Here is a 24,508-nt window from a genome sequence, read left to right on the forward strand (position 1 = left end):
ATCAACCCTAGGAGACACGGGGAGAACATGCAAACTCCACACAGAAAGGCCCTATCGCCGACCCCACCTAGGGTGTGGGCGCTGATGACGCGGAGGGAGAAACGCGCCCCCAGCGCCCACAGCGTCCCCCGGCGGTAATCGAACCCAGGACCTTCTAGCTGTGAGGCGAAGCGCTAACCTCCCTACTTTTTAGGTAGTAATGTGCAGACAACCTAAGATCATTAATTACCACAACTATTCTTTGTGTTTTCCAGGGACAAAATGATTCTGCTGCGGGACAACATTTAGATTGTGATTGGTTGCCGCTCTGATGACATCACAGTGAGTCATGGGTCGCTACCTCAGCACCAGCCTATCAGGAGGCAGCAGGACGCTGAGACTGTTCTTTAAACTGCGACATCTGCTGCTACGAATGCAGAGAAACTACTGTCACCTGGAACAGATCTACAAGTCATCTGGAACAGATCTGCTGCTACGAATGCAGAGAAACTACTGTCATCTGGAACAGATCTACAAGTCATCTGGAACAGATCTGCTGCTACACATGCAGAGAAACTACTGTCATCTGGAACAGATCTACAAGTCATCTGGAACAGATCTGCTGCAGCAGATGGAACAGATCTCCCAGATCTCCAAGACCACAGGACTCCAGAGCTGCTGTCCTCCCAGCTATAGGAGAACCATCCCACATCACACTGCTTTGATTGGCTGTGATAAAACCACATGGTTACATCACACTGCTTTGATTGGCTGTGATAAAACCTCATGGTTACATCATCGCAGTGCTTCTGGCTCCGCCTCTGAAGTGAAACGCGTCCAGTCTGTCCGTTTTTACACCACCTCCAAAAGAGACCCTCTGGAAGCCTCCTCCACCTCCAGGGACCCCCAGACCTCCTCCTCCAGGGACCCCCAGACCTCCTCCTCCAGGGACCCCCAGACCTCCTCCTCCAGGGACCCCCAGGCGCTGGGAGCCCGTCTGGGCCAGACCTTAGACCGTTTGTCCAGAGACCTCCATGTGTGTTTCATGAGGAGAGATGCATCCTGGGTAGTCTGCATGGCCGGTGGTGGAGGGGACGACGACGGTGGTGGAGGGGACGACGACGGTGGTGGTGGTGGTGGTGAGGGTGTGGTCGCAGCTCCGGAATATCTGTCCCGGAGAGGACAGAGAGAGAGAGAGACACTGAGACAGAGAGAGAGAGAGACACTGGGACAGAGGGAGAGAGAGACACAGAGAGAGGACAGACAGAGAGGACAGGACTCAGAGACCTGGAGACATGAACGTGAGCAAGACTCCAGCTCCAGTCCTCCGGTCTCCTCTGCTCCCCTGCAGCTCTTCCACATCAGCTCTCTGGCCTCCAGCTGGGGAGAGAGCTTCAGCTACGTGTCCAATCACATCAACTCTGTCTTCTCCAGAGATCCTCCAGGACCAGAGGACGTCCTCCCAGAGACCGGGATAACACCCGTAACCATGGCGACGCACGCCGGTCAGAGGAGGAGGAAAGCTCCCAGACGTAAGGTTCAGAGGGTTGGACCACCTGGTGCCCCCGACGCTCAGAGGGTTGGACCACCTGACCCCGTCGTTCAGAGCTCCTCCTCGTGGGAGGACAGTTATCAGTACTTATCAGGACACATCAACCGATACTTTGGTGCCAAAGCTACAGACGAATACGATCCTCAACCCCTCCCTCAGAAAGAGAAGAGCGGCGCTGATCCAGAGGCATCTAAAGCATCCTCCTCCAGAACCCTGAGGGTTCCACCGTCCCAGCCCAAGTTAAATAGAGAGGTAAAGACATCCACGCCCTTTTCGCTATCTCGCAATTCCAACCGGCAGATTGGTCGCACTATGCGTGCCAAACTTCAGCCGGAGGTTCGGTGGAAGACTGTGGAGCAGCCTCCCAGCAGCTCATGAAGTTCATGAACAAACGCTATTTATGAAAAAGTGAGACCTTTATAACATACTCAGCTCAGGAAAATAAAAGCTGTGTAGATTTTCGATGTGTGTACTGTGTAATTTTATAGCAGTATCTAAAGAGCAAAAAGTATGTTTCTAAACGTGCCAAGTATCGCGAGACTATCCACCGTTTCATGTCTGGGAACCAAATCTCACAACACACGGAGACAGAAACGATTATTATTTACTGTTATTATTATTTCATTATGTACTGTGCACATCGAAAAGCAAGTGATTGTAAAAATACCTTTGATCTGTTTTCTTTTATATTCCTGAACAGATTATATGACAAAGGTCTCATTCGTTCATAAATAGTTTTTGTTCCAGGTTTGTTCATGAGCTGATCAAGCCGGTTCCATTCACTGACGTGACCGCGGTTTTCCCAACGACCCTGAGTGCAACGGTGGGGGCGGGGGAGTGTGGGAAGCCTATTGCCCATCGGCCCCCACCGTTGCGCTCAGGGTCATTGGGAAAATGGCGGTCGCTTCACTGACATGTATTTTATCGCACTTCCGGTGCGAGTTCTGGCACCCATGGTGAGCTTCATAGCCAGACATGATGCATGCCCGGTGGTCACGTGTTTCCATTCCTTCCTTATATTCCTTGTCCCAGCCCAGGCAGGAGGAACCTCCGTCCAGGTGCTCCTCTCCATCCCAGCCCAGGCTGGAGGAGGAGCTAGTGGTCGCTCCACAGACTACAGGGCTTTTCCACAGCAGCAGTTACGCGGCTCGTTTCGGGGAGAGCTACGCTCAGATGGCCGCTCACGTCAACCGCTACTTCAAGGGCCGAGGCTCCCCGGAGGAGGAGTGGGACGGGAACGACCTGGGAGGAATGGTTCCTGCCGCCGCCGCCGCCACCGCTGCCGCTGTGGAGGACATGAAGCCTGTGTCCTTCCTGGACTGCCTGCTCCAACCCTCCACCTCCATCCCCTCCCTGCTGGCCGGACTCCTGAACCTCGCTCCTCCCTCAGGCGTCCCAGCCGACACCACCGCCTCCTCCTCTGAGACCAGACTGAAGAGAAGGGTGAGTTGACCTGCATGAGTGTGGTCTACAGACACCAACTCAGGACCCCTGCATCGCATGTCCTCCACACTCTCCTATCTAACATCATGGTCTACAGCAGCGCTACTCAACCTGTATGTGTGTAGGACTGTTGGTCTACAGTGTTCTTAGCTAAGCTGTCACAACACCCTAACCCTAACCCTAACCCTAACCCTTGGTCTACAGTGTTCTTAGCTAAGCTGTCACAACACAGTGCATCTACGCATCAAGTTGGTGCTTCTTGCCTTTCCTGACTTTGTCCTGGGTTGGCTCCCATAGAGTCAGTTTGTCCTGGGTTGGCTCCCATAGAGTCAGTTTGTCCTGCGTTGGCTCCCATAGAGTCAGTTTGTCCTGGGTTCTATAGTGTCAGTTTGTCCTAGGTTGGCTCCCATAGAGTCAGTTTGTCCTGGGTTCTATAGTGTCAGTTTGTCCTAGGTTGGCTCCCATAGAGTCAGTTTGTCCTGGGTTCTATAGTGTCAGTTTGTCCTAGGTTGGCTCCCATAGAGTCAGTTTGTCCTGGGTTCTATAGTGTCAGTTTGTCCTAGGTTGGCTCCCATAGAGTCAGTTTGTCCTAGGTTGGCTCCCATAGAGTCAGTTTGTCCTGGGTTGGCTCCCATAGAGTCAGTTTGTCCTGGGTTGGATGGGTGTTTTTCATGTAGTGTGTGTGTGTGTGTGTGTGTGTGTGTGTGTGTGTGTGTGTGTGTGTGTGTGTGTGTGTGTGTGTGTGTGTGTGCGTGCGTGTGCGTGTGTGTGTGTTTCAGGTTGCCTTGGGGATGCGGCAGGCGGAGCTTATAACTCATGGTTTGATTGACAGCGTGGGCGGGGCCTTCAGTCCAGATGAACTCACCGCCCACTTAGAGGCTCTCAACCAACACCTACTACATTACCCAGCATGCCGAGCGCTCCTGTGGCAGGTCTGTAAACTTTGGCGCTGAAACTGTTGAGACATCAACATTATAATTATATTTTTATAATTAATATAATATTTATATTATTTTAGGACAGAACGGCAGTGAAACTGTTAAAACATCAACACTATAATTATATTTTCATAATTAATATAATATTTGTATTATTTTAGGACAGAACGGCAGTGAAACTGTTAAAACATCGGCGGAGACACAAGGACAACCAGGAAGTTCAGGAGGTCATCAGAGAATCGCTGGCTCTGATTGGCTACGTGGATCCGGTCAGAGGTCGCGGAATACGAGTCCTCTCCATCGATGGGGGGGGAACCAGGTAAACATGGTGGTAACCGTGGTAACTATGGTAACCGTGGTAACCGTGGTTATTGTATTATAAACGACCCTCCAGCACCGTCAAACTAGAATACTTTCCCAGAGTGCAACTTGTCAGGGTTGTTGTCTCATTCTGAAGGCGTCAAAGAAAGGATGTTTTATTGTATTTTTACCGTCTGCCGTCTGGTTACATTTGATAATGTGAAATGTGTGTTTTGATCAGAGCACACAGCTGACAAAAGACCATTGCTGTTAAATATTGATGATGTTTAAATGCCATGCATATTGTATGTTATGATCAGGAAAGTACATTATGTTAGCAGATATAATCGGTCCTTGGGTGCTTTCATATTTTCTAATGTGGCCCACTTTAAAAAGTTTGGAAACCCCACTTTAAGCTGTTCATTGTATTGTTATGCATTACATATGTCTGTATTCAATTATTATTCATTATAGAGTTATTACATATCTCTATATTCATATGGTAATCATTATTAAATATCTCTATATTCATATGATAATCATTATTAAATATCTCTATATTCATATGATAATCATTATTAAATATCTCTATATTCATATGATAATCATTATGAAATATCTCTATATTCATATGATAATCATTATTAAATATCTCTATATTCATATGATAATCATTATTAAATATCTCTATATTCATATGATAATCATTATTAAATATCTCTATATTCATATGATAATCATTATGGTAATCTTGAATACAAAGTGTAAGTACTTGTGTTGTGAGCTTGTACATCTGTGTGTAAAGTCTCAATGTTCCATGTGTTTGTGCTGTGTGCGTGTGTGTGTGTGTGTGTGTGTGTGTGTGTGTGTGTGTGTGTGTGTGTGTGTGTGTGTGTGTGTGTGTGCGCGTGTGCACAGAGGTGTGGTTCCTCTCCAGGTTCTGAAGCTCCTGGAAGAAGAGACAGGAAGACCCATCCATCAGCTGTTTGATTACATCTGTGGAGTGAGTACAGGTAAGAGATTACATCTATACATTACATTATAATATAGATTACATCTATACAATACATTATGATATAGATTACATCTATAGATTACATTATAATATAGATTACATCTGTGGAGTGAGTACAGGTAAGAGATTACATCTATACATTACATTATAATATAGATTACATCTATACAATACATTATGATATAGATTACATCTATAGATTACATTATAATATAGATTACATCTGTGGAGTGAGTACAGGTAAGAGATTACATCTATACATTACATTATAATATAGATTACATCTATAGATTACATTATAATATAGATTACATATATATATATATATATATTACATTATAATATAGATTACATCTGTGGAGTGAGTACAGGTAAGAGATTACATCTATACATTACATTATAATATAGATTACATCTATATATTACATTATAATACTGATTACATATATACATTACATTATAATATAGTTACATATATACATTACATTATAATATAGATTACATCTATACAATACATTATTATACAGATTACATCTATACATTACATTATAATATAGATTACATCTGTGGAGTGAGTACAGGTAAGAGATTACATCTATACATTACATTATAATATAGATTACATCTATATATTACATTATGATATAGATTACATCTATATATTACATTATAATACAGATTACATCTATACATTACATTATAATATAGATTACATCTGTGGAGTGAGTACAGGTAAGAGATTACATCTACACATTACATTATAATATAGATTACATCTATACAATACATTATGATATAGATTACATCTATAGATTACATTATAATACAGATTACATATATACATTACATTATAATATAGATTACATCTGTGGAGTGAGTACAGGTAAGAGATTACATCTATACATTACATTATAATATAGATTACATCTATAGATTACATTATAATACAGATTACATATATACATTACATTATAATATAGATTACATCTGTGGAGTGAGTACAGATAAGAGATTACATCTATACATTACATTATAATATAGATTACATCTATAGATTACATTATAATACAGATTACATATATACATTACATTATAATATAGTTACATATATACATTACATTATAATATAGATTACATCTATAGATTACATTATAATACAGATTACATATATACATTACATTATAATATAGATTACATCTGTGGAGTGAGTACAGGTAAGAGATTACATCTATACATTACATTATAATATAGATTACATCTATAGATTACATTATAATACAGATTACATATATACATTACATTATAATATAGATTACATCTGTGGAGTGAGTACAGATAAGAGATTACATCTACACATTACATTATAATATAGATTATATCTATAGATTACATTATAATACAGATTACATATATACATTACATTATAATATAGATTACATCTGTGGAGTGAGTACAGGTAAGAGATTACATCTACACATTACATTATAATATAGATTACATCTATACAATACATTATGATATAGATTACATCTATACTTTACATTATAATATAGATTACATCTATAGATTACATTATTATACAGATTACATATATACATTACATTATAATATAGATTACATCTGTGGAGTGAGTACAGGTAAGAGATTACATCTATACATTACATTATAATATAGATTACATCTATACAATACATTATGATATAGATTACATCTATAGATTACATTATTATACAGATTACATATATACATTACATTATAATATAGATTACATCTGTGGAGTGAGTACAGATAAGGGATTACATCTATACATTACATCAGGGATGTCAAACATACGGCCCGCGGGCCGGATCCGGCCCGCAAGATGATTCAATCCGGCCGACATTTCTGAGCATTTAGGGAAAAAAAGTAAGTCTCTAGCCCATTCCTGTCAAGAGTTATGATTGTTTTAAGAATTAACCTAACTAATGCCTTCTCACTGCAGGCTAGGTTTCTCCCACCTGGCAGTGATTGAGTTGATTGATTGGAATGTTAAGTGACCAGCTCTCTCTCTCTCTTTGAAGATGACAGCATTGCTAGGAATGGGGTGGCTATGAATAATACCTGAACATACCTACAATATTCGAACTGTACTCAAAGATTACACATATTAGACATGGAAATTAATGTTGTTAAGAAAATAACTTATTTAAAAAATATAATAATAATAAAATGTAAAGGTTTTATTATTCAGATATATTCTTTTTATTATCAAATACAATAAAAATAATTATTGTCCTGCATCAATAATATATTTTTTAGCCATTTACAAATTATAGCAGAGACTATCAGGAATTGAATTATTCTATTATCAAATGGTTGATTCTTATTGGCACTTCTTAAAGGAGGAGTTCACCCCCAAAATGCCATGGAGCCAATGGAGACTCATTCCTAAAACAGAAATTTGATTACAATAAATGCATGCCTATTGATTCCGGATGGGGACCCAAATGCATTTGGGTCCCCATCCGGAATCAATGGGAGGAAGTGTACTATTATCACATTTTTGTCTTAGTAATGCGACAAATAAAATAAAAATATATTATTGAACTCAAGTCTCCATGGCGTGAGTAATCAAAGAAACAAAAAGGCATTTTGGGGATGAACTACTCCTTTAAACAAATAGCATCTCTCGTACCTAACTGCACCTGTAATACCAATAATGAAAGTAGCTATTTTACTTAATAATAAACACAATTTGTAAAATAATATACTGCTATACTGCTAGCTACAGCAGTGGCTGAGACGACAGGAAGAAAAACAGAGCGAACATGTGCGCGAGTGTGCATGCCATCCGATTCGCGACCGGTTTGGCCCTCATCAAGTCGCCTTTCATCCAATGCGGCCCTCACCCCATAATGAGTTCGACACCCCTGCATTACATTATAATATAGATTACATCTATACATTACATTATAATATAGATTACATTACATTATAAGATACTCTCTCTCTCTTAAAGGTGCAGTGCTGGGTTTCATAGTCTCTCTCTCTCTCTCTTAAAGGTGCAGTATTGGATTTCATGGTCTCTCTCTCTCTCTCTTTCTCTCTCTCTCTCTTAAAGGTGCAGTGCTGGGGTTCATGGTGGGGGTTGCCAGATTCTCTCTGGATCAGTGTGGTCAGATGTATCGTCGCTTTGGGTCCGATGTGTTCCGGCAGAACGCTCTGGTTGGAACAGTCAACATGGGCTGGAGTCACAGTTACTACAGTACTGATACCTGGGAAGCTATACTACGGTAATATATGTAATATATACATTATACTACAGTACAGACAGCTGTGAGGTTATACTTCGGTAATATATGTAACTAGAAAAGAAAATTTCTACGAAATTTTAAGTGTGCCTGCAGCTCGCTAAGTGTGTGCAACCTTGTGTAGTGGTTGGTGTTAGCATTAACGTTAGATTTTTTTGGTGTTAGCATTATCATTAGATTAGTTTTAGATTTTTTAACATTATCATTTTTTTGCATTAGCTTTAACATTACCGACTGTACGACAAACGGTTCATGAGATATAGAGGCACTTCCTGTTTGGCGAAGGGCACTTCCTGTTTGGCGAAGGAAGCACCAATTAAGGTTAAGGACTCTTAATCAAGTCATATGACACCACCCACGCGTCTGTACGACAAACGGTTGATGAGATATAGGGTCACTTCCTGTTTGGTGAGGGGCACTTCCTGTTTGGTGAATTAGGCCCCAATTAACTCATATGCTGCCATGGCCGAGGAGCCCGAAAAAATCCCGTTGTCCCGCCCTGCCACGCCCGAGGAACCCGAGAATTTTTTCATTTTTTTTTTTTTTTTTTTCAAAAACATTTTTTTTTTTCAAAAACATTTTTTGTACCCCAAAAAATGTAGTAGGCATGATAGCGATCGCGAAATTGCATGTTTAACCCCCATAGCAACCCCATCTTTCAAACATGGCAGCCATCTTTGTTTACATTTTAGGAAAACATAATGGCTGCTATCTCATGAATGCCTGAACGGATTTCCTTTCGGATTTTTTTGTTTGAAAGCTGTGAGCAATGTGGACACACGTGGTGCATTATCTAGGCATGGGTGTGCATGATCCGTGCACGATGAATTACATGGAAGTCTATGGAGACAGTTTGGCATATGAGAGTACGAAGGTATTGTTAAATGGCAGCAGATGAGTTAAGGTTAAGGACTCTTATTCAAGTCATTTGACGCCACCCACGAGTCTGCACGACAAACGGTTCATGAGATAAAGGGTCACTTCCTGTTTGGTGAGGGGCACTTCCTGTTTTGTGAAATAGGCCCCAATTGAGGTTAAGGACTCTTAATCAAGTCATTTGATGCCATCTACAAGTCTGTACAACAAACGGTTCACGAGATAAAGGGTCACATCCTGTTTGGTGAGGGGCACTTCCTGTTTGGCGAAATAGGCCCCAATTAAGGTTAAGGACTCTTAATCAAGTCATATGACACCACCCTCGCGTCTGTACGACAAACGGTTCATGAGATGAAGGGTCACTTCCTGTTTGGTGAGGGGCACTTCCTGTTTGGCGAAATAGGCCCTAATTAAGGTTAAGGACTCTTAATCAAGTCATATGGCACCACCCACGCGTCTGTACGACAAACGGTTGATGAGATATAGGGGCACTTCCTGTTTGGCCAATTAGGCTCCAATTAAGGTTAAGGACTCTCAATCAAGTCATTTGACGCCACCCACGAGTCTGTACGACAAACGGTTCATAAGATGAAGGGTCACTTCCTGTTTGGTGAGGGGCACTTCCTGTTTGGCGAAATAGGCCCCAATTAAGGTTAAGGACTCTTAATCAAGTCATATGGCACTACCCACGCGTCTGTACAACAAACGGTTGATGAGATATAGGGGCACTTCCTGTTTGGCAAATTAGGCCCCATTTAAGGTTAAGGACTCTTAATCAAGTCATTTGACGCCACCCACGAGTCTGTACGACAAACGGTTCATGAGAAGAAGGGTCAATTCCTGTTTGGTGAGGGGCACTTCCTGTTTGGCGAAATAGGCCCTAATTAAGGTTAAGGACTCTTAATCAAGTCATATGGCACCACCCACGCGTCTGTACGACAAACGGTTGATGAGATATAGGGGCACTTCCTGTTTGGTGAATTAGGCCCCAATTAAGATTAAGGACTCTTAATCAAGTCATTTGACGCCACCCACGAGTCTTTACGACAAACGGTTCATGAGATGAAGGGTCACTTCCTGTTTGGTGAGGGGCACTTCCTGTTTGGCGAAATAGGCCCCAATTTAGGTTAAGGACTATTAATCAAGTCATTTGACGCCACCCACGCATCTGTCCGACAAACTGTTCATGAGGCACAATTGTTTATTTTCTCCCCCCCCCCCCCCCCCCCAGAGAGACGTTGGGAGAGAAACTGCTGCTCAGTACAGTAAGAGAGGAGTTGAGTCCCAAGGTAACCATGGTTTCTGTTCCCATTGTCCCAAAGTACACGTCTCTTGTTCCCATAGTCCAAATGAATGCATGTTTCCTGTTCCCATAGTCTAAACTAGGAACACGTTTCCCACAGTCCCAAAGTAGTTTTATTATGAACATTTGTGAGTAACTATTATATGAAGAGTGGCAGTGAAAGTCCTCCTTTAAGTCAAAATCTACTTGTGTATTTCCAGTATAATTCTACTCCACTACATCTTAGAGGTGAATATAGTACTTTATATTTAACTTCTACTCCACTACATATTAGAGGTGAATATAGTACTTTATATTTAACTTCTACTCCACTACATATTAGAGGTGAATATAGTACTTTATATTTAACTTCTACTCCACTACATATTAGAGGTGAATATAGTACTTTATATTTAGTTCAATAAAATAAAGCAATAAATAGGTTGTTTCCCCTCTGTCCACCAGGTGTCAGCAGTGAGTGCTGTGGTGAACTGGGGGACGAGTCCCAAACCCTTTGTGTTCCGTAATTACAACCACATCCCTGGATCCCTGAGTCGTTATCCAGGTAATTAACATACTCAGTTAATTAACTCCACACAGAAAGGCCCTATCGCCCACACCCTAGGTGGGGTTGGCGAAAGGGACTTTCTGTGTGGAGTTTGCCTAAACATGGAGATGTGGTACAGAATGACTCATATATGGGCATAAAAAGTATGTCATGTGACATCACTTCCTGTACAGACAGTCAGACAGCCAGCCATTGACTCTGGCCTAACAATGGCTACTGTCTATGACGGTAGTCCCATATGACATAATGGACTGGACTATCTCCATATATAGTGTTCTCCACATCTCCATGTTTAGGCCAAACAGTTTTGCTCCATTTCTCCATGTATAGGTCCAAATGCCCAATGTTGAGCTTGACAACGAAACGTTCTTAACACAGCCGCCCCCATATTTACTTTAGAAAATATGTTAAATTCTAAGAACGTTTCGAGTACCGGTTTGATACAAGAGCAAATAAGTGCTACACTTCTGGAATCCTGTGCGTCGACTTAAATTGGAACATACAAAATCGCGATTGAAATCATGTTTACTAGATTTAATGGGGTCCAAAAAAAAAAAAATCAAAAATCATTTTTTTTTTTTTTTTCTAAGTAAAAGTCGATTTAAGTCGTTTGGCAGGGAAGTCCATAGTGAGATAGTTGATCTGAAAGTCGTTTGGCACTGAACTAGTTAACAGGAGGAAGTCACTATAAGATGTATAATTTATATTTAATATATATATATATGTTATATTTAACCCATTCTATGCCACCTTTTCACCACTAGAGGGCGCCCAGTGGCCATAGAAAACACCCATCCACAAGCGCTGTAACAGCACAAGCCCTGCGCAGCCATTACAAGCCTGAACACTTTCCTTTGTGTCATCAACAGGGACAGGATGAAGTTCGCTTGAAGTTAGCAATTGGCTACCAAGCATTTTAGAAGCCCTATTTTCGGCGATTTAGCCATGATTAAACCTTGCACACCTCATGGATATGCATGGAACAGAGAAAATGAGCTCTAAAGATCCTGGATTGCATTGGAGTGGATGGTAAATATCGACGGCGCGACGCTCTCGCGGGCCGTGTAAACAGATGACGGCCGGCGGCCCGGCTCGAAAAAAAAATTAAAAAATTAAAAGCCGAACTAGATGGATGGATGGTCCAAATCATCCCGAACTAGTTCGGGATAGGCACTAAAGCAATTAACAGGAGGAAGTCACTATAAGATGTATAATTATATTTATATTTAATATATATATATATATATATATATATATATATATATATGTGTGTTATATTTAACAGGAGGATCTCACTATAAGATGTGGGAGGCGGTCCTGTATAATTATATTTATATATATATGTTATATTTAACTTTCCCACTGCCAGATTATTTATTTATTTATTGGGTCTGGTGCCATCAAAAAGCGGCTTACCTTTGCGACGTTATAGTAGATAGACAGACAGACATTTATTTATTTATTTTTATTTTTTTGGGTTGTGCAATAGTGCACTTTGGTCTGCCAGGCAGCAGAGGGCGGCGTCATGCGAGAATGAATGTGAATTTGCCTGTTATGTGTTGAAGAAGAAGAAGACCAGTCACTGGCCATAGAGCCTTACAGCCGGAGGAAATCAACAAGGAAGTGAATTGTTCTCCGTTGATCTAACGCATAATGGATTTTTTACACCATCACCGCGGAAAATGTGTTTACAGTAGACGGCCGCGCGACCCCTCATCAGCTTACAGTCATCAGACGAACGAACCGAACGAGCGCCGTATTGGCGGAGAGGTCTTGCGCAATCGGGCGAACGTGAACGTTCAAAGCGGTGGGAGAGTTAACAGGAGGATCTCACTATAAGATGTATAATTATATTTATATTTAATATATATATGTATATATATATATATATATATATATATATATATATGTGTGTGTGTTATATGTAACAGGCGGATCTCACTATAAGATGTGGGAGGCGGTCCTGTATAATTATATTTATATATATATGTTATATTTAACAGGAGGATCTCACTATAAGATGTGGGAGGCGGTCCTGTATAATTATATTTATATATATATGTTATATTTAACAGGAGGAAGTCACTATAAGAAGTGGGAGGTGTATAATTATATATATATATATATATATATATATATATATATATATATATATATATATATATATATATATGTTATATTTAACAGGAGGATCTCACTATAAGATGTGGGAGGCGGTCCTGTATAATTATATTTATATGTACATAATGTAACAACAGGAGGATCTCACTATATTCAATATTTATATGTACATTATGTAACAACAGGAGGAAGTCACTATAAGATGTGGGAGGCGGTCAGAGCCTCATCGGCTGCTCCAGGATACTTCCAGGAGTTCTGTTTACAAAGTGACATTCATCAGGTGATTTATTCATTATTATCGTAATAATTATGTTAATTCATTCATTATATTATCTTAATAATTATGTTAATTCACTCATCAGGTAATGTATTCATTATATTATCTTAATAATTATGTTAATTCATTCATTATATTATCTTAATAATTATGTTAATTCACTCAGGTGATTTATTCATTATATTATTTTAATAATTATGTTAATTCATTCATTATATTATCTTAATAATTATGTTAATTCACTCATCAGGTGATTTATTCATTATATTATCTTAATAATTATATTATCTTAATAATTATGTTAATTCACTCATCAGGTGATTTATTCATTATATTATCTTAATAATTATATTATCTTAATAATTATGTTAATTCACTCATCAGGTGATTTATTCATTATATTATCTTAATAATTATATTATCTTAATAATTATGTTAATTCACTCATCAGGTGATTTATTCATTATATTATCTTAATAATTATATTATCTTAATAATTATGTTAATTCACTCATCAGGTCATTTATTCATTATATTATCTTAATAATTATATTTTCTTAATAATTATGTTAATTCACTCATCAGGTGATTTATTCATTATATTATCAATAATATATTTGAAAAAAAAAAGCCTCAAATCATGAACACGTTGTGCGAACTTTGCCCCCAGGATATTGGATCTTATTTCAATGTGTAGTGTGGCCATTCAGCCAGGGGGAGGCGCAGAGGAGTTGAGCTAGTAGATTTCTCTCTGTTGATTTTGTGAAATCTAAAGTTGACAGACCTTATAGTTGCTGGAAACAACAGATTAATACTGTATCTGTCCACTGTCAGATAGGATGGAAGGATCTATAATGTATCTATAATGTAGGCCTATATATCCCATAGGATGGAAGGATCTATAATGTATCTATAATGTAGGCCTATATATCCCATAGGATGGAAGGATCTATAATGTATCTATAATGTAGGCCTGTCCTCTGAAAATCGACAAATCAATGCGTCGTTTTAAGCCCCCGGAATCGACGGCAATTGTTTGAGTCGAGCCGTCAAAAATATATTATTTTTTATCACACCGGTGCGGTATGAGAGCGCTGGACTGTCATGTTCTTCCTATTTAGTCCATACTTCCTACTGCTTGCAACTAGACTTAAAAATAAAAGCAGTTCACGTGACTTGAAAGTTGCCTTGATCATATAACAAGCGACTCTTATTTTGAAGTTAACCGCTTTGAGAGGAAATGCGTCGACGTGTTGTTATTCTAGTTGTTAAAGCTGACCAAGAAGCAGCAGCGCAAATCGATGCGCTTTCACGCGCTTTCACTTTCACTCACTGCCACTGAGTGTGGCTCTGTGGTGGAGGACAGCGGTGGAGTAGAGGACTTCTTAAAAAGTTTTAGATTACGACAATTTGTTTGCATTGCGATGCAGCCGTGTGCCGTTCTGCATCGACGCAGTGATGTTACATTATTGTTAGAGTTAGACACCTTTAGCCTACTTTGGTGTTGTTTTTCCTCCTGAAGGAACGGGGCTAAATCGTTAGCATGCTAGCGCTTTAGCCCTGTTCCTTTAGCCTTGGAGAGGCATAAAATCATTACAACCAGGCAGTTTTCAAAGCAGAGAATCCACAAATCATATGTGGTTTACAACAGCTGTTGTACCGGTACTCTATCAATGCGTCGCGGTCGCGCCTCCTCTCCAGTCATTAAAGCACAACTTAAAAAAATAATAATAATTAAAGCACAACTTTTTTTTACACATAAACGATTCGTCGACGCGTTGGATTAACCCCCGCGACTCGAGTCGACTTGATAAATCCTGCGTCGAGGACAGCCCTACTATAATGTAGGCCTATATATCCCATAGGATGGAAGGATCTATAATGTAGGCCTATATATCCCATAGGATGGAAGGATCTATAATGTATCTATAATGTAGGCCTATATATCCCATAGGATGGAAGGATATAGTGTATCTCTAATGTAGGCCTATATATCCCATAGGATGGAAGGAACTATAATGTATCTATAATGTAGGCCTATATATCCCATAGGATGGAAGGATCTATAATGTAGGCCTATATATCCCATAGGATGGAAGGATCTATAATGTATCTATAATGTAGGCCTATATATCCCATAGGATGGAAGGATCTATAGTGTATCTATAATGTAGGCCTATATATCCCATAGGATGGAAGGAACTATAATGTATCTATAATGTAGGCCTATATATCCCTTAGGATGGAGGGATCCTCCTCAACAATCCCTGTGCCCTAGCGGTCCATGAGGCTCGTCTCCTGTGGCCCAAGCAGCCGTTCCAGTGCGTGGTGTCGCTAGGCACCGGTCGCTATGACAACACCAAGAGAAACCCCGCCTCCTCCACAAGGTTATTATTTTATTTATTATTATGATTTATCCTCTACAAGGTTGTTATTTTATCTTGATAGAGAGAGTTATGACACCCTAACCCTAACCCATTGATAGAGAGAGTTAAGACACTTACGTCGACTCCCATTGTAAGCGTGGAAAGCATAGTGGACATTACTCTGCCATACTTTTGCCTAGCAACGTGATTTGAACTTTAAAACGCTCACACGACTTCCAGCCAATAGGGACGAGCTGTAATTGATTAAGCCCCGCCCCCCTGTATTCCTATTGGCTGGGCTTTAAACAGCCATTACTCCAGTTCAAAGCATGGTACCGTCTTGAAACTTGGTGTCTGGACTTAAAGGGATATTACACTTTCAAAGTCATTTTATCGTCTAATCAGGCTTTTATGAACACCCTGAACAGTTTTTAATTTGCTTGATTCAATATTTAGATATTTGATGTAAATGTTACCAGGCCCAACACGCCCAGGCCCTCTCCACATACACACCCATTGTAACTTCAAACTTCATTTTAACCATGATAGATTCATTAAAAACACCCGTTGTTTTTTCTGTTGACTCATACTACCCTCCTAATACGTGAGCAGGCCGTGTTTTTTCGATAACTTTTTTCATTAATTTTTAATAATTATTTGGGAAAATGAAAAATATTTAATACAAAAATGGATTATTAAAAATAAATGAAAAAAGTTATCGAAAAAACACGGCCTGCTCACGTATTAGGAGGGTAGTTTGAGTCACCAGAAAAAATAATGGTTGTTTTTAATGAATTTATCATGGTTAAAATGGAGTTTGAAGTTACAATGGGTGTGTATGTGGAGAGGGCCTGGGCGTGTCGGCCTGGTAACATTTACATCAAATATCTAAATATTGAATCAAGCAAATTAAAAACTGTTCAGGGTGTTCATAAAAGCCTGATTAGACGATAAAATGACTTTGAAAGTGTAATATCCCTTTAAACGACCAATAGGGACTTATTACTTAAGCCCCGCCCCCTCTTAAGCCCTGCCCCTATCTTCCTATAGGCTGAGCTTTAAACAGCTATATCTCCAGTTTGCAGCATGGTACCATCTCAAAACTCGCTGTGTGTAGTTACATGGCCAATAGGAATTATCTGTAATTGCTTAAGCCTCGCCCCATCTGCCTTCCTATTGGCTGGGCTTTAAACAGCCATGTCTCCACTTCCCAACACGTTACTGGTCTCAATCTCGGTGGGTGGTCCCACAGTCACAACGGCTAACCGCTAATGCTAATGCTAACAAATGCTAATGCTAACAAATGCTAATGTTAACGAATTCTAAAGTTAAAAATGCTAATGCTAACAACAAATGCTAATGCTAACAAATGCTAATGCTAACACATGTTAATGCTAACACATGCTAATGCTAACACATGCTAATGCTAACAAATGATAATGCTAAAATGCTAATCCTAACAAATGCTAATGTTAACACATGCTAATGCTAATGTTAACAAATGCTAATGCTAACAAATGCTAATTATAACAAATGCCAATGTTAAAATTGCTAATGCTAAAATGCTAATGCTAGCTAATGTTAATGCTAAAATGCTAATGCTAGCTAATGTTTAAAATGTTAAAGCAAAAGATTTTAATGATAATGCTAAAAATGATAAAGCTAATGCTAAAAAAAAGCTAATGTTAAAGCTAATGATACAAATGCTAATGTTAAACATTCTAATAATGATGTTAATGTTAATGCAAAAATGCTAATGCTAACACCAACTGCTATACAAGGTTGCACACACTTAGCGAGCTGCAGGCACACTTTTCTAGTATAATCATATATTTACAGTCTCAGAGCTAAGCTCAGCACGCTGGTCTACAGTGCTACAGATACAGGTTAATATTAAGTACAGTATGTACTGTATATTAATATATAATCATATATTTACAGTCTCAGAGCTAAGCTCAGCTCCCTGGTCTACAGCGCTACAGATACAGAGGTTAATATGTATTAACACTTTGCAAGCCACGGGGAGCCCCTTAATATTAAAACCGTAATATACCGGACTACTGAGCAAGGAGTCTCAGACGCGCCACGCCATCTTTTACCGTACTGGGTCATTAAAAACGAAATAAATGATTTTTATCCGAAAATCGGCGATCGTCTAACCTTCCCTAGTCACCACTCGTCCATCGATAGCGCATGGCTCGTCTGACATGAAGCAGAAGTGACATCAGGTCCATTCCTTCCAGAGGCTTCCCAGCAGCCACCCGTTTACTGTTTAGATGATAACATTAACTGCCACTCTATCCCAATGGAGATCCAGATAATCACGGTGAGCTAACGACCTGGGGATTGAAAAAAAAAGAAAAAAACAATGGCGCTGTCCAAGAAGGAGGGGTGGCGGGCTCATATTTATAGACATAATATTATGTCTCAGATCATAATACAATAATATAAATTTCACGGCTAATCTATCAACAGCCATTCTATTTCGGCTAGGAAAGTGTTAAAGGACCTACACCATGAATTTTCACTTTTTCTATTTTAAAACCTTTTTTTGGGGTCCCACTGGCACCTTCTATCCTCACAAAGTCCTATTTCTGTACATTGTGTCTTTCTCTGGTTTTGGGAAGACAGAGATGAAAAGCTTTCCACGGGTTCTCAGAACAGTGCTGTTCTGAGAGTTGATCCGTGTGACGTCACACGGATTCCCGTTTTTTTTTTTTCAGAGTAAAAAAAAATTTTTTCAAAAAAAATTTTTTTTTCAATTTTTTTTTTTCAAAAACTTTTTTTTTTCAAAAACTTTTTTTTTTTCAAAACTTTTTTTTTCAAAACTTTTTTTTTCAAAAACCTTTTTTTTTTCAATTTTTTTTTTTTTTTTTTCTCAAACTTTTTTTTCAAAACATTTTTTTTTTTTTCTTTTACTTTTTTTTTTATACATAAATACAATGCAGGTGGGGTTGATTGTCTTATGTAGATTAACTTTCAGTAATGTCTGGTCTAGCAACGGTCGCCCTGTGTCATTTGACAGTAGGCCTATAATGATAATAATAATGAATTGCATTTTTATAGCGCTTTTCTAAGCAAATTGCGAACTCAAAGCGCTTACAATGGTTCATTCATTCATACATTGGGAGGTGAAGCGGCGAACAGTCAACGCCAGCGTCCTCACTTCCCACATTCACACACCAATGGTGGCAACTGACCAGTTAACACCATTGGAGGCAACGCAGGGTTCAGTGTCTTGCCCAAGGACACTTCGACATGTAGACAGGAGTAGCCGGGATGTGAACCGCCGACCCACGGACCATTGGCCACCCCGCTCTACTTCCTGAGCCACAGCCGCCCCATAACATACAACATAGGCCTACAGTACAGTCGGCTATAATCAGAGCTGCAACATTATCCTATTTTTGTATTGGCCCAATATTAACATTATTTGTTGTCAACGTGGGGTCTGGGGAGGAGTGAAGAGGAGGGGAGGGGGGAGGGGTGGAAAAACCCCACTAGATGCGCCCCTGAGCAAACAGAGGCCGTTTTGGTATTGCAGCTGGAGAGCCTCATCTATACTATAATTTTCCGAATGTCTGTCTGAGTGAGTGAGTGAGTGAGTGAGTGTCTGTCACAGCGTTTCTCCTCAGTGGCTGGAGCAATTGATCTGAAATCGCATCACCATTAGCATATGAACACACCTGACATAACTGTGAAGCCCGTTTGTCACTTGTCACCTGTCTAAGACTCAATTTTGAGCATATATTTATACGAAAAATATAGTTTTAAAAGCATGGTGTAGGCCCTTTAATCATATCATATATTTCCAGTCTCAGTCTCGTGTATATTAATATATAATCATATATATTTCCAGTCTCAGAGCTAAGCTGTCCACCCTGGTCTACAGTGCTACAGATACAGGTTAATATTAAGTACAGTATGTACTGTATATTAATATATAATCATATATATTTCCAGTCTCAGAGCTAAGCTGTCCACCCTGGTCTACAGTGCTACAGATACAGAAGGTGTTCACACCCTGCTAGACGACCTCTTGGCTCCAGACGTTTACTTCCGCTTCAACCCCATGCTCAGCAGCCAGGTATTGTTATGATTAATACTCTATCATTCTGATATATACATATATATATATTATATATATATATATATATATATGATTAATATCATTACGGTATGTGTGTATGTAATATCACTATATCATACTGTATATATATATATATAATATCATTACGGTATGTATGTATGTATGTATGTATGTAATATCACTATGCTCAGCAGCCAGGTATTGTTATGATTAACTAGGCGCTTCAGGCGGCCGAGCGTCTAGTCGGCGACCTGGCCAACTCGGGAACAATGTAAATAGGGAATTAATGCCCCGCCCTTTAATGCAAATCCCATTATAGCTGTTGTCATAGGATCCGTTTTGACCATCTGTTTGCCTGTGTCCATTTATGCTCATATATGGAGATATCTGTATCTGTCTGTCTGCATCCATTTTATGCCCATATATGGAGATCTCTGTATCTGTTTGTCTGTATCCCTTTATGCCCATTATGGAGATTTTGCTATCTGTCTGTGCCTCCGACTGTGTTTTAGACACAGTGCCGGTTCCCCCTTTAATGCGTACCCCATTATACCTGTTGTCATAGGACCCGTTTTGACCATGTCTGTCTGTGTCCATTTTAGATATCAGGCCATCGGTCTGTTATGTACCGTGAATCCCCGCGGAGCCATTCATTATCTTACATAATATAATATGTATATCAGGGGCGTCAATTGGGTATGGCAGGGGTATGCAGCTGCCATACCCTGGGTCCAGGGGGGGAAATAAAAGTTACCTTTAAATATAAATCCATGAATTTCTCTTTGTCTATCTGTATTATGTTGTTAAATTACAGTAAAATAACTTCAACATTTTACAAAATGGTCACTTTAACAAGGTATTGTGGCACGTTTACTAACATGCCAAGTTTAGCTGCACTTGAACAACCTTTCCAGGTTTCCATATCCAGCCCAAGAAACTGTAAACCGGGGGAAATAGAATGTACTTCTTAAGGTATGGCAACATGACTGGTGTCTTGCACGTGCGCGAAGGCGCGCGTGCAAGACACCAGTCATGTTGCCATACCTTAGCTTTTTCTGAACTGATGCCACTGTATATAATATGTATTTCTAATAACCAGTTTTCTCTGGACGAGTCCCGTGCCTCATATATAATATATATAATGTAACATATATAATATACATAATGTAACATATATAATATATATATAATGTAACATATATAATATATATAATGTAACATATATAATATATATAATGTAACATATATAATATATATATATAAAGTAACATATATAATATATATATATAATGTAACATATATAATATATATATAATGTAACATATATAATATATATATAATGTAACATTTATAATTTATATATAATGTAACATATATAATATATATATAATGTAACATATATAATATATATATAATGTAACATATATAATATATATAATGTAACATATATAATATAAATATAATGTAACATAATAAACTTGCCACAAAAAGTTCGGAAATCTAACTTTGGTCGATTATATCTCCCCTTTAATAAACCCAAATGGTATTGTGTTTTATATCATTTTTATCGTTGATTTGACACCTTTACAATGAAGTACAGCTTGTAAGCATCGGGCATTCGAGGCATGAGCTACACAGCCAAACGTGTGGGTAGCGCCAACCAGAATTTTGCCAAAATGGCTTGCAATATACTGTTCTGCTGGCATTTACTCTCGTTTTGGGCTTCCCTGACACTGAACTTAACATTAATAAAGTGTAAAAATTGCCAATATGTGTTGTTTTTTCTTTTCCTTATTACTGTGAGAGAGTGCAATCATTCAATTCCCCAAGTAACAAAGGTGAATACCAAAAGAACAGTATTGCAGGCCTGCCAGGCCATTTTGACAATTTTTGGAGGAGCGCTACCCACACGTTTGGCTGTGTTTCTCATTCCACGAATGCCAGATCCTTACAAACTGTACCTCATTGTAAAGGTGACGAATCAACGATAACAATGATATCAAACACAATACCATTTGGCACAATTAAAGGGGGGATATAATGGACTGAATGTTGGCAAATTTTGGGTCAGCGCAACCCACACGTTTGGCTGTGTAGCTCATGCCTCGAATGCCCGATGCTTACAAGCTGTACCTCGTTGTAAAGGTGACAAATCAACAATGAAAATGATATAAAACACAATACCATTTTGGTTTATCAAAGGGGAGATATAATCGACCAAATTTAGATTTCCGAACTTTTTGTGGCAAGTGTATATATATAATGTAACATATATAATATATATAATGTAACATATATAATATATATATAATGTAACATATATAATATATATATAATGTAACATATATAATATATATAATGTAACATATATAATATATATAATGTAACATATATAATATATATAATGTAACATATATAATATATATAATGTATACATATATAATATACATAATGTAACATATATAATATATATAATGTAACATATATAATATATATACATAATGTAACATATATAATATATATAATGTAACATATATAATATATATATAATGTAACATATATAATATATATAATGTAACATATATAATATATATATAATGTAACATATATAATATATATAATGTAACATATATAATATACATAATGTAACATATATATATATAATGTACAACCAACAGGTTTCTCTGGATGAGTCCCGGGCCTCAGCGCTGGACGGGCTGCTGGGAGAGACAGGCTCGTATCTGGAGAGGAACAAAGACAAACTGCAGCGTCTGTGTTTGGTTCTGGGAGCAAAACGCTCTGCTGTGCAGAACACACAGGACTGGATGAGAGGCAGGGCCTGGGAGGCTCAGCAACGATGGTTCTGACCCTAAAACTAAACCTAAACCTTAACCTAAACCTAAACCTAAACGCTGAGGGCCTGGGAGGCACAGCAACGATGGTTCTGACCCTAAAACTAAACCTAAACCTAAACCTTAGCCCAAACCTAAACCTAAACCTAAACCTAACCCTTAACATTAACCCTGACCCTGACCCTGACCGGACTGGCCGAGAGGTCCAGTAGCGATGGTTCTGACGATCTGACCAGCTGTCTGACACTGTGATACTAATTACAACATGTCACTGACACAACGCATTGTGAGCTTGTAGATCGGCTATTTGGTGTTTGGAGTTTAGCTCACCGTACCGTGATGTAGTGACTTATAGCACACACACGCGCACACACACGCACGCGCACGCGCACGCACACACACACACACACACACACACACACACACACACACACACACACACACACACACACACACACACACACACACACACACACACACACACTCACACTAACCCAAATGATCTAGTTCAAATCAGTGGTGAAAAACCTCCTAACTCCATTGAGCTGTATGTGGGTAAAGTGATGATAATATAAAAACCTCCTAACTCCATTGAGCTGTATGTGGGTAAAGTGATGATAATATAAAAACCTCCTAACTCCATTGAGCTGTATGTGGGTAAAGTGATGATAATATAAAAACCTCCTAACTCCATTGAGCTGTATGTGGGTAAAGTGATGATAATATAAAAACCTCCTAACTCCATTGAGCTGTATGTGGATAAAGTGATGATAATATAAAACCTCCTAACTCCATTGAGCTGTATGTGGGTAAAGTGATGATAATATAAAAACCTCCTAACTCCATTGAGCTGTATGTGGGTAAAGTGATGATAATATAAAAACCTCCTAACTCCGTATGTGGATAAAGTGATGATAATATAAAAACCTCCTAACTCCATTGAGCTGTATGTGGGTAAAGTGATGATAATATAAAAACCTCCTAACTCCATTGAGCTGTATGTGGGTAAAGTGATGATAATATAAAACCTCCTAACTCCATTGAGCTGTATGTGGGTAAAGTGATGATAATATAAAACCTCCTAACTCCTTTGAGCTGTATGTGGGTAAAGTGATGATAATATAAAACCTCCTAACTCCATTGAGCTGTATGTGGGTAAAGTGATGATAATATAAAACCTCCTAACTCCATTGAGCTGTATGTGGGTAAAGTGATGATAATATAAAACCTCCTAACTCCTTTGAGCTGTATGTGGGTAAAGTGATGATAATATAAAACCTCCTAACTCCATTGAGCTGTATGTGGGTAAAGTGGTGATAATATAAAAACCTCCTAACTCCATTGAGCTGTATGTGGGTAAAGTGGTGATAATATAAAAACCTCCTAACTCCATTGAGCTGTATGTGGGTAAAGTGATGATAATATAAAACCTCCTAACTCCATTGAGCTGTATGTGGGTAAAGTGATGATAATATAAATGATTGTATATTTTCATGTCATACAGTATTTATTTATATTATATTTATAACATAAATATTATTCTGTGTCAACACTGTTTC

At 38.8% G+C, this 24,508-nt stretch overlaps 1 protein-coding gene across 1 annotated transcript; it reads left to right on the forward strand.

Annotated features, from left to right (window-relative positions):
* Positions 1 to 328: 328 nt before the first annotated feature.
* Positions 329 to 22,964, forward strand: LOC308291789 (calcium-independent phospholipase A2-gamma-like; the record flags this gene model as incomplete). Its single annotated transcript, XM_080733922.1, has 14 exons — positions 329 to 726; positions 952 to 1,129; positions 1,331 to 1,783; positions 2,564 to 2,974; positions 3,754 to 3,906; positions 4,074 to 4,231; positions 5,131 to 5,225; positions 8,328 to 8,499; positions 10,625 to 10,682; positions 11,141 to 11,240; positions 13,550 to 13,644; positions 15,883 to 16,028; positions 19,971 to 20,094; positions 22,776 to 22,964. 14 exons carry the CDS (start codon positions 329 to 331, stop codon positions 22,962 to 22,964), a joined length of 2,730 nt encoding a protein of 909 aa, XP_080590048.1.
* Positions 22,965 to 24,508: the final 1,544 nt, after the last annotated feature.

Source organism: Nannobrachium achirus, assembly GCF_963921795.1.
Source record: "Nannobrachium achirus genome assembly, chromosome: 9".
Classification (NCBI taxonomy): Eukaryota; Metazoa; Chordata; class Actinopteri; order Myctophiformes; family Myctophidae; genus Nannobrachium; species Nannobrachium achirus.